The following is a 13,117-nucleotide window of genomic DNA, read 5'->3' as shown; positions in this document are numbered from 1 at the left end:
CGCTACAACAAAGATAACGGGGAGAAGACGCTGCCGAAGGTGAGCCATGTAAATAGGACCGCCCACAAAACGGCGCATCCTGAAGCGACTGTCAGAAAGCGGCTCGAAGATGATCTGTAAAACCTAATCTATGCAACATTTTGACCAAAGAACCACCATTACATGTTATGTAGACCAGTGTTTTTCAACCTTTTTTGAGCCAAGGCACATTTTTTTCATTGAAAAAATACGGAGGCACACCACCAGCAGAAACGTTAAAAATTCAAACTCCACCAGGTTGTCTTTTTTTTTAGTTTGTTGTTGTTTTCCTGTGTGTAGTGCTTTAGTTCCTGTCTTGCGCTGTTATTTTGATGGCTCTTCCTGTTTTGTTGGTGTTTTCCTGTAGCAGCTTCACGCCTTCCTTTGAGTGCTATTACCTGACCTGCTTTCTATGGGAAAACAAGACTATTTCAGTTGTGCGGACGCTATCCTTCTTTGTGGGGACATTTTTGATTGTCTTGTCATGTACGGACACATACTGTAAGTCTTTGCTGTCGTCCAGCATTCTGTTTTTGTTTACTTTGTAGTCAGTTCAGTTTTACTTTCCTTTTGCATAGCCATCCCTATGCTTCAGTGCCTTTTCCTAGCGGGACTTGCCTTTTGTTCATTTTTGGTTTAAGCGTAACATACCTTTTTACCTGCATGCTGTCTCCTCCTGTGTTCTGCATATTGTGATCACGACAAACCATCCTCGACGCGTTCCGACTTCTACAAAGCAATGAACACTGCCACCTACTGATATGGAGTATTACATGGTTACCCTGCCGAGCTCTATACAGCATAGACACTAGACAAGGGCACAATATTTGCAAATTGTAATTATTGATTTGCAAATAATATTTTTCGGACCAATTATGTGAAGTTGCATAATTTCCCACGGCACACCAGACAATATCTCACAGCACGCGGCACAGTGGTTTAAAAACACTGATGTAGACCACGAGAAAGTGTTTTACATTTAGAAAAAAATATGACTCCTTTAATGTACCCTATAATCCGGTGCGCCTTATTTATGAAAAAAGATCGAAAATAGTGCGCCTTATGATCCGGTGCGCCCGATGGTCCGGAAAATGCGGTATCTTTAATAACATCCAGTAGTTCAAAGTTATTGTTAAAGATTGCCATTGTTGACAACGTTCACATGACATAATAAATGGTCATTGTATAAATGGTACAAGGTGTGGTGTAAAACATGTACATTAGATCTAGGGTCTTAACATTTTTGACATCGGGGCCCAACTTTTCCACTACAGTGGCCCTGAGGCCCACTCAAATATTAACACTGAATTAGTAATCTTACTCTTGATTTTAAATCATATTCAATAATTATGTCGAACCTACATACAGTTTTCAACCTTGTCAAATGGTATGAAAGCATGCAAATCACAAATATTATTATCAAGGCTTAGGTCAGACTGATTACAAAAATAAATACTAGTAAAATATACTGCTAATGGAGAGACTCATAAAAACTGATGACAAATTAAGTTGCATACAATTATGCTGTGTTAAAATGATACATTCTAACTAAATTAATAATAATACATATGTTTCTTAAATAAACTGTCAATAAAATTTAAGTACAAATGAAAATACAGCTTGACACTTTGTCATAATTGTTGGCCTTTAAAGCTGGGGTACTTGAATCTCGTGTCATCAGGCAGAAGTCAAACTGTAAATCCTGCCCCCTACTACGCGCACCTTGCTGATAGTCCCTCCCAGCCGCTTCCTCTCTAGAAGTGCACGAAATTGCGCACAGTGATCTGTACATGCACGCAAATAGCTTGTTGAGTCTGAAGTTGCATTGGAAGGATCCTCTAGTTCGTATTTTGTTGCAGACTATCGGTAACACACATCGCCACGCAAAAGGATACACACAAAATATCGGAAAATGGAACCTGTCTAGAAGGAAAACAGCCACTTGCACATCCAAAGTTAATCCAAGACTGGCCCGCAATGCCCTCCATCTTCAATACGCGGACCAGTATTTATTAGAGTTCTTTTCTCTTTTTTTTTAGCTGTACAGTGTCTTTCTTTTCTTCCTCTGATTGCCTCTTTTAGTTTTTAGATTAACAGCATATGCTGTAAAAGCAAGCGCAGGTATTGCGATCTTTCCAGGTGGTTGTTCGGCAGCCATGCTTTACTGCAAACAAGTTTGCACCGTGCACTCGCTTCACCATATTTCCTGTCAGCCAATGAGGAGGCTCCTTCGTGGGCTCCTTTCTGTAAATACTGTGGTTGGATCGGCAGGAAGACAAATAATGTTGTCTTCTGGTGTTTTATTTACTAAAATACTTGATTATAAGGTACAGACAAAACGTAGACTTTTTTTTTACATATGATTACTGTTACGCTTTACTGTATGACGCTAGTATGTGTATATATATATATATATATATATATTAGAGATGTCTGATAATAACGGACTGCCGATATTATTGGCCGATCAATGCTTTTAAATGTAATATCGGAAATTATCGGTATCGGTTTCAAAAGTAAAATTTATGACTTTTTAAAACGCAGCTGTACGGAGTGGTACACGGATGTAGGGAGAAGTACAGAGCGCCAATAAACCTTAAAGGCACTGCCTTTGCGTGCCGGCCCAATCACATGATATCTACGGCTTTTCACACACACAAGTGAATGCAAGGCATACTTGTTTAACAGCCATACAGGTCACACTGAGGGTGAAACAACTTTAACACTGTTACAAATATGCACCACAATGTAAACCCACACCAAACAAGAATGACAAACACATTTCGGGTGAACATCCGCACCGTAACACAACATAAACACAACAGAACAAATACCCAGAACCCCTTGCAGCACTAACTCTTCCGGGATGCTACAATATACACCACCCGCTACCCACTACCCCCCCACCTCGACCCCGCCCCCCCCCCCCAACCCCGCCCACCTCAACCTCCTCATGCTCTCTCAGGGAGAGCATGTCCCAAATTCCAAGCTGCTGTTTTGAGGCATGTTAAAAAAAATAATGCACTTTGTGAATTCAATAATAAATATGGCAGTGCCATGTTGGCATTTTTTTCCATAACTTGAGTTGATTTATTTTGGAAAACCTTGTTACATTGTTTAATGCATCCAGCGGGGCATCACAACAAAATTAGGCATAATAATGTGTTAATTTCACAACTGTATATATATCAGTATTGGTTGATATCGGAATCGGTAATTAAGAGTTGGACAATATCGGAATATCGGATATCGGCAAAAAAGCCATTATCTGACATCTCTAATCTATATGTATATTTTTAAGTTAGTACCCTAGCTTTAAGAAACATCTCTCTGACTTTAGCTCCAGACTTCTTCTGTTTGTTTGATATTGTCATTACTGCCACAAGTGGTGGAAAAGTGTATTACAACTGAGTACCGCTGCGGCCCAATACGGCCCAGAGCTGAGAAACAGATATTTGTGACCTCTAGGGGACGTTCCCGGCCCACACTGTATTAGATGACAAACTACACTAATATCCGGTTATTTTGTCTAAAGACTGTAACCTTCTTCAGAAGGGACACACAACAAGTTTCCTTGGGTTGGCTCTGACCAAAAGCAGGGTTTGAATTTAACCACGGCAACCGCGGCAAGTACCGTAATTGTTTCGTCGAATAAATTGATAAAAAAACCCCGACATGACTTTTTTTCTTACATTTTTAACTGTTTAAGACATGGCATAATTAATGTTAATTGGTGTGAACAACTCGGGCACAGCCATTTTGGAAGCGTGTGTCAAAGGTTAACCGACAACGAGAACAGCTGAGTTGATACACTAGTTGCATCAGGGTCTGGAAGGACGTCAGGTGTTCGGTGAATTTAGGTCAGGCAGCTCTCAAAATGCAGAGTAAGGAACAAATCCAAAAAAGAAAACAGGAACAATTACTGTCTGTTGGGAAAAAATGTAGCAAGCTACACAACTTCTTTAGTTAAAGTTAAAGTTAAAGTACCAATGATTGTCACACACACACGAGGTGTGGCGAAATTATTCTCTGCATTTGACCCATCACCCTTGATCACCCCCTGGGAGGTGAGGGGAGCAGTGAGCAGCAGCGGGTATCATTTTTGGTGATTTAACCCCCAATTCCAACCCTTGATGCTGAGTGTCTTTAGGTAAGCGAATTTCATCGTTTAAATGGAGTGCTAAATTAGTCGATCGTTTGCCCAAAAAGGAGGGGAGTGTCTTGGCTATGTAATCAATGCTTGCCCTTAATCTCTTAAGGCCCAAGCTGTTTGTTTACATGCTTTTTTTTATTTCTCTTTGCTATTTGGCTCATTGGACTCTAATTAGAATAAAAAACTAAGAATCATCTTTTTATATGATGTACTTAGTCCATAAGTACACAAAGGTGTACTTCATGTTTAGTGACATGCTAATTCTTATTTTTACACTTTTTTTTCCAATTTCCATTGTATGTTATACTCTTCGGACACCACCAGATGGCAGTACAAGTGTGCATATAAGGGCCATAAGACCCCAATTCAGTATTGTACACAATTTTGGAAATAAGAGCTAAAAGGTGCTGTCCACGCATGTGGCCACTAAGCCTTTAGAGGTTAAAGGCCAAAATGGCGGTACGTCGCATGCGGTAAAGACACATCTGCAGCGCAAAATGAGTGTTTTTATATGCATAATTGTTTTGCCACCGTACCTATCAATATCTAATCTCTCTTTGCTTCCTTCTTCACACCACCCCTTTCTGTCCACACGCAGCCAACATCTGTGACGAGGAGATGCTCCGGTGCCAGAACGGAGGGACCTGCTCCCAGAACCAGAAGTGCATTTGTCCCCCCGAGTTCAAGGGGGTGCTGTGCCAACAGTCGCGCTGCGAGGCGGGCAAAGACTGCAACGCCGCCCCAGCGTGGCGCCCCTCAGCGCTCGCCCTGCTGCTTTGCGCCCTGCTAGCCACGCTAACACCCCACTGAGCCACGCCCCCCCACCCTCACAGGCCGAGGTGTGTGTGTGTGTGTCGGGACGACCCAAAGGCGGATGAGGCGCCATCCCGGTCACGGACAGACCCGAGCCACTTGCACGGCAGCACTCAATAAAGCTCACTGGCACTCACAACACTGAGCCCTAGCACACACACACATACACACACACGCTAACTCACAGGACTGACCCAGTGTGTGCTCAGGTGCCAGATGGACAGAAAAGAAACAAGGCAAAAGAGAGATGCAGGCTAAACTATCAATATATATATATATATATAAAAATATATATATAGTATAAATATATTATCTAATCATACCAACCACTGTTCCCTTTATTCCTGAGCAGGAGCAACATGCATCGAACCAAAAAGCAGCGACACACACATCTCTACTCATTCACTGGCTTCACACACACCAGGACGGCTTTTCTTTTCTCGCACCCCTCGTGAAGGCCGGAAGGACGAGCCCCGAGGAGGCCTGCGCACTACATGAGAATAATAACAACAACCAGGTTTCATTTCTTCTCAACCAAGACTTGGTTCGACATCTACTCGATTTCTGCTGCGTATTGTTTTTTTTGGTTCAAATGATATCTTCAGTTAATGTATCGAATGTACCCACTTCCAGTCGCTGAGATTAAACATGTTATGTAATAGCCAACGGGTCACGGCGGATAGAAGATGTAGTCACTCTTATGGTTGCTATGGGAACGAGCGATTGCCAGCACCACACTTATCTAGACTATGACACAACATATAAACGACGGAGAGTATCGAGCGAGTATTGACAATATATGGCATTATTTGAGTATTTTTTGTAGAAATTATTTTTGTTTGAGGTTATAATAAATGATGTAGAAAAAAAAAATATTTACAACAATTCAAAGGAGCATTTTCTTACGCCGGGTGTAAATCTTGCAGTAAATATGACTGTTACTTGCCTTCTTTCTTGTACTTTCCTCCCATGCCACAATCATATTTACGCGCTTTCCCACTTCCTGTCTGACAATCACAAATGACTGCTCTTCTGTGCGGGAAAACTACAGGTTGTTTTGTACGCCGAATCAAACAAAAGAGAGAGACTTTATACACAAATGGCGCCCTGGAGGTGGGAGCCGCTCTTCAGTTAACGCCATGCTAACGTTTGGAAATGCTCCGTCATCCCAGGGACGTACGGCAAATTTAAAGTAAGATCTCGGGGCCGTTTATGCATTTAAATCAAAGATCATTCTAAAAACTGTGTCGCGCTCAAATGGGTATGGAAAGATTTATTTAAAAAAATGTAAATTAAAAAAAGTTATAGGGCTTGAAAGTGTGAGGTAGTACAAGAATTGCATTGTGGGTTGAGACAGCTTATCTACATGGCTGAATGCAAAATGCTAAAGTTTTGTTCTTTTCATTAACGACATCATTAACTGCCGTGAGACGATCAAACATGACTTTTAAAGCCATCACCTGGTACGTGTTGGTGTGTTCACTGCATTTTCACACTGGTACGTTTAAATGGAAGCATGTTTTATTCAGTTACACACTTGGAGCATTTAGTAGACCGTTAGCATTTGCCAAGCTACCTTAGGGGCTACAAACAACGTACAGTCTTTGGGTAAAAAGTCTATTTTCAGTCTTGGGCAAAAATGAATAATACTCATTCATTTGTGCGCAGTGATCAAAGTATTTAAAAGTCTTTTTTTTTTTTTTAAAGAAACCTGCTTATAAAATGAGGCTTGGCTAGGCTTTTTTTTTTTAAACCCTTAGGGCTTCCCTCAAGTTTGGTCCCGGGGACCTGAAAGGGTCTCAGTCAGAAAAAAATTAAAATCATATATTATTATTTTTTTTACATTTCATGTTTAAAAAACAAAAACAAACCTAAAGTGAAGTAAAGTGAATTATATTTATACAGCCCTTTTTCTCTCAAGACTCAAAGCGCTTTACATAGTGCAGGGGTCGCAACTCGCGGCTCAGGAGCCGCATGCGGCTCTTTGACCACTCTGATGCGGCTCGGCTGTTTCCCAGGAGACTTACGGATCTCAGTGCCTCTCCTAGAAATCTCCCGGGGCAAATTTTCTCAGATTTTCACTCTAACTACTAAATTAAGGGCGTGCCCTAATGACACTGCATTTATTGTCCTCTACAGCCTGTACAAACAGCGTGCCAGCCTTTACTTGCACACGTAGGAGACAGCAAGTCATACTTGGTCAACAGCCACAAAGCTTACACTGACAGTAGCGTATAAAACAACTTTAACACTGTTACGTTACAAATACGCGCCACACTATGAACCCACACCAAAAAAGAATGACAAACACATTTCTGGAGAACATCCGCACTGTAACACAACAAAACAAATACCCAGAATCCCATGCAGTCCTAACTCTTCCGGTCTACATTGTACACCCCCGCTACCACCAAACCCCCCCACACATCCACCCCCCCCCCCCCCCCCCCCCCCTCCATGCGTCGGTTGAGGTGGGCGGGGTTTGGTGGTAGCGGGGGTGTATAATGTAGACCGGAAGAGTTAGGGTTGCATGGGATTCTGGGTATTTATTTTGTTGTGTTTATGTTGTGTTACAGTGCGGATGTTCTCCAGAAATGTGTTTGTCATTCTTTTTTGGTGTGGCTTCACAGTGTGGCGCATATTTGTAACGTAACAGTGTTAAAGTTGTTTTATACGGCCACCGTCAGTGTAAGCTGTGTGGCTGTTGACCAAGTATGCCTTGCTGTCATATATGTATACAAGCAGAAGCTGCATTCAACATGTGGCCGTGCAGGTACGCTGTTTGAGCAGACTGTAGAGGGCGCTAAAGGCAGTGCCATCACGCCTTGAAACTCGGGAGTCTCCCGGGAAAATTGGGAGGTTTGGCAAGCATGACGCTATCAAGCGCCATTCATTTAAAACTCGCGGGCCGCACTAACATTAAAATTTGCATATTAAGGTGCGGACCGGGGCGTGTGTCTGAGACCCCTGGTTAAAACATAGCACAAAGCAAAAAAAAGCTTTGTATGCAGAGTTATTTCATTTTAAATTTTCAAAAGAGTTTTGTGGCTCCCATTGTTTTCTTTAATTTGTGAAACTTGTCAAAATGGCTCTTTGAGTGATAAAGGTTGCCGACCCCTGACATAGTGGAACCCAATATCTACATCTTTAAGCTACATTTATACATTTAAACCAGTTTGGGTGGCACTAGGAGCAGGTGGGGAAAGTGTCTTGCCCAAGGACACAATGGCAGTGACTACGATGGCGGAAGCAGGGATCGAACCTGGAACCCACAAGTTGCTGGCACAGGAGCTCTATCAACTGAGCCACGCTGCCCCAATATAAGTCATATTATTTTTTGTTTTTTTACTTTGAACGCTTAAGTCTCTCGATCAACTTCAAAACTATTTGTCAGTATTAATTTTTTTTTCGTAGTTTATGCTTTTTTTGTAAAAAATAGAAATAAAAAAATAATAAAGACATTTCTCCCCAACCAAAAAAAATTCTAAGTGGACTATTTGGTATGGAATAATTGCAGCCTTAATTACGTCAATAATCAATCAATCAATCAATCAATGTTTATTTATATAGCCCTAAATCACAAGTGTCTCAAAGGGCTGTACAAGCCACAACGACATCCTCGGTACAGAGTCCACATACGGGCAAGGAAAACTCACCCCAGTGGGACATTCAATGATTCATTATTATTTTTTGAGCAATGACAGTTTTTTAACTAAAAAAAAAAATCCCGCTAAAAGTCTCGGGGTTTCAAAAATGTTTTATTTTTATGCCTAATATGTAATATTTTCTCCATAAATATTTCAAAGAGGAATATTTGATTTGAAGTATTTAGAGCAGGGGTGTCAAAGTCAAGGAATTAATTATCTATGGCCCCCGGGATGATATTTGATTAGTATTAGAGCCGGCCCGCAGGCCACAGCAGCTTGCTGCTATTTTGCACGCACAAATACTCTATCAGTGTCGGCGCTAGGAATTTTACAAAATGGGGTCCCAGGGACCCCATCAAGTCATAAAAATGGGGTCCCACGTTAAATTTTTGGGGTCCCACCTTTTTGTAAACTGTTTTGAATCCTGTTATAGCTCACATTCTATATCTTGTTTTGGAAAAAGGTTGTCATAAACATTTCTTAATTCATTAAAAAAAAATAATACAAAAGAAAACAAATGTTTATGCATATGTAAATTTATTCAGCTATAAACATTCATTCACTTTCTTCATGGATCTAAACTTTACCGCTGCCGGTAGTTTTTTCTATATTTTTTTGTAATATTTTCAGAATGTGTTTGATCTATTTTTGGCCAAAGTAAGACAAACAAAGCAATTTGAAGTTGTCTTTATTTAGACAACTTAATTTGAGTGCCTATTTGTATAAGATGTCCATGCGTCTATTATGTGTGGCGTTAGATAGGAAAGAACTACAGCGTCAACCAGTGATGACGTCATAGATATGGCGAAGAATGATTTTTTTTTGCTAAAGTAGGATAGCAGGCACGTTGTGAAATAAAGACGTGTTAAAAACACAGTTAGATAGTTAATAACACAACACCATATATTATCCAGGAAGTGCTCTGTTACTTTGTTGTAAAATGTCTCCTTTTTTTCTTTCTTTTAGTTGAGCTTTTCCTCTCCGTAGAAAGAAGGCAGCTCACGTAGGCACCTTCACAATGAACCATACCATCTGCAATGTTTTGTACGATTATCAGGAATAATGATGTAAAGACGTTACGCAGGATGCAGAAAGTCTTGGTGTGTAATAAATGCTGCATTATAATGGCGACGAGGCAACACACAATTCAATTCAATTCCAATTTGGCGTGACACCATTCGATTATTAAACGATTACAAGATTACCAATGCACCTTTTTCCCCTTACAGGAGGTCTTTTTCAACAGGGTATACAGTGGAACCTCGATATACAAACTTAATTGGTTTTTGAATATGGTTCGTAAAAATCTAAACGTTTGTATAGTGAAGCAGAATTCCCAATGTGAAGCCTCAACAAGTCACTATTTTAGTAAAAAATAAATAATGCAATGTATACATATATATATATATGTATATATGTATTATATATATATATATATATATATATATATATATATATATATATATATATATATATATATATATATATATATATATATATATATATATATATATGTAGCTGAGATAGGCTCCAGCACCCCCCCCACCCCAAAAAGGGACAAGCGGTAGAAAATGGATGGATATACAGTATATATATATATATATATAGATAGATGGATATTATATATATATATATATATATATATATATATTATATATATATATATATATATATATATATATATAATATATATATATATATATATATATATATATATATATGTATATATATATATATATATATATATATATGTATATATCTATATATATAGATATATATATATATATATAGATAGATATATATATATATATATATCTATATATATATATATATATATATATATAGATAGATAGATATATATATATATAGATATATATATATATATATAGATAGATAGATAGATAGATAGATAGATAGATAGATAGATAGATAGATAGATAGATAGATAGATAGATAGATAGATAGATAGATAGATAGATAGATAGATAGATAGATAGATAGATAGATAGATAGATGGATAGATATATATAGAGAGAGAGATATACATATCTCCATTAATAGATCTCGAGAGACAGAGAGAGAGAGAGAGAGAGAGAGAGAGAGAGATTTTTATATTATATTATTTATATATTTATATAAAAAAACCAGTTGGCACGTTGTGTAAATCATAAATAAAACCAGAACACAATGACTGCAAAGACAAGATATTTAACGTTCGAACCGGTAAACTTTGTTATTTTTTGTAAATATTAGCTCATTTGGAAATTGAAGCCTGCAACATGTTTCAAAAATGCTGGAACAAGTGCCAAAAAAGACTTGAGAAAGTTGAGGAAGGCTCATCAAACACTTATTTGGAACATCCCACAGGTGAACAGGCTAATTGGGAACAGGTGGGTGCCATGATTGGGTATAAAAGCAGCTTCCATGAAATGCTCAGTCATTCACAAACAAGGATGGGGCGAGGGTCACCACTTTGTGAACAAATGCGTGAGCAAATTGTTGAACAGTTTAAGAACAACATTTCTCAACCAACTACTGCAAGGAAATTAGGGATTTCACCATCTAAGGTCTATAATATCATCAAAAGGTTCAGAAAATCTAAAAAAAATCACCGCACGTAAGCGGCAAGGCCGAAAACCAAAATTGAATGCCTGTGACCTTCGATCCCTTTAGGCGGTGCTGCATCAAAAAGCGACATCAGTGTGTAAAGGATATCACCACATGGCTAGGGAACACTTCAGAAAACCACTTTCAGTAACTACAGTTGGTCGCTACATCTGTAAGTGCAAGTTCAAACTCTATTATGCAAAGCGAAAAACATTTATCAACAACACCCAGAAACACTTCGCTGGGCCTGAGCTCATCTAAGATGGACTGATGCAAAGTGGAAAAGTGTTCCGTGGTCTGACAAGTCCACATTTCAAATTGTTTTTGGAAACTGTGGACGTGGTGTCCTCCGGACCACAGATGATAAAAACCATCCGGACTGTTCTAAGCGTAAAGTTCAAAAGCCAGCATCTGTGATGGTATGGGGGTGTATTAGTGCCCAAGGCATGGGTAACTTACACATCTGTGAAGGCACCATTAATGAAAGGTACATACAGGTTTTGGAGCAACATTTGTTGCCATCCAAGCAATGCTTATTTCAGCAAGACAATGCCAAGCCACATTTTGCACGTGTTACAACAGCGTGGCTTCGTAGTAAAAGAGTGTGGGTACTAGACTGGCCTGCCTGTAGTCCAAACCTGTCTCCCATTGAAAATGTGTGGCGCAATATGAAGCGTAAAATACCACAACGGAGACCCCGGACTGTTCAACAACTTAAGCTGTACATCACGCAAGAATGGAAAGAATGCCACATGAAAAGCTTCAAAAATTGGTCTCCTCAGTTCCCAAATGTTTACTGAGTGTTGTTAAAAGGAAAGGCCATGTAACACAGTGGTAAAAATGCCCCTGTGCCAACTTTTATGCAATGTGTTCTGCCATTAAATTCTAAGTTAATGATTATTTGAAAAAAAAAAATTACGTTTCTCAGTTCGAACATTAAATGTCTTGTCTTTGCAGTCTATTCAATTAAATATAAGTTGAAAAGGATTTGCAAATCATTGTATTCTGTTTTTATTTACCAAAGTGCCAACTTCACTGGTTTTGGGTTTTGTACATAAAACATTTGTTTAGCCTTTTTAAAGAAAATGAACGCATCATTGCAAATTAAAATTATCATGTCATATATATGATGTCACATTGACATCATATATGCCACGTGTAAAATAGCAATCTCGCAGACACCCTGTATATATACAATATATACATACACACACACATATACATATATACATATATATACTTATATATACATATACATACATACATATACATATATATTATACATATACATATATATACATATATATATACACACACACATTCACATTTATACATAAATATATATACATATATACACATACATATATATACACACACATATATATATATACACACACATTTATATATATAAATATATATATATATATATATATATATATAATGTGTATATGTATATATAATGTATATATATATATATATACATACACATACATACATAAACATATATATATATACACAAATGTATATACATATATACACATATATATACACATACATTGCCTGTTGTGTAATTTATTTTATTTTATTATTTATTTATTTTACCCCATATTTGTTCCCACTACCGCACCCTTAAATTGGAGTCCTTAATCTCGTTATATGCAAATATAATGACAATAAAGTCCATTCTATTCTATATATATATATATATATATATATATATATATATATATATATATATATATATATATATATATATATATATATATATATACTTATATATATATATATACATATATATATATATATATACATATATATATATACATATTATATATATATATATATATATATATATATATATATATATATATATATATAT

General features: G+C 37.8%; 1 protein-coding gene and 1 long non-coding RNA gene across 3 annotated transcripts in view; one reads left to right on the top strand and one right to left on the bottom strand.

Moving 5' to 3' along the window:
• Nucleotides 1-7,113, top strand: part of ntng2b (netrin g2b) — a 299,057-nt gene extending 291,944 nt beyond the window's left edge. The window contains exon 34 of the mRNA XM_062056803.1: nucleotides 4,770-7,113. Within this exon, the coding sequence (XP_061912787.1) occupies nucleotides 4,770-4,981 (212 nt within the window). The 3' untranslated portion in view covers nucleotides 4,982-7,113. The remainder of the gene's footprint in view (nucleotides 1-4,769) is intronic.
• Nucleotides 1-13,117, bottom strand: part of LOC133656039 (uncharacterized) — an 88,408-nt gene that overhangs the window by 41,940 nt on the left and 33,351 nt on the right. The window lies entirely within an intron of this gene.

The sequence above is a fragment of the Entelurus aequoreus genome, linkage group LG08, assembly GCF_033978785.1.
Source record: "Entelurus aequoreus isolate RoL-2023_Sb linkage group LG08, RoL_Eaeq_v1.1, whole genome shotgun sequence".
NCBI classification, from domain to species: Eukaryota; Metazoa; Chordata; class Actinopteri; order Syngnathiformes; family Syngnathidae; genus Entelurus; species Entelurus aequoreus.
This window is presented reverse-complemented; position numbering and strand designations above follow the sequence as displayed.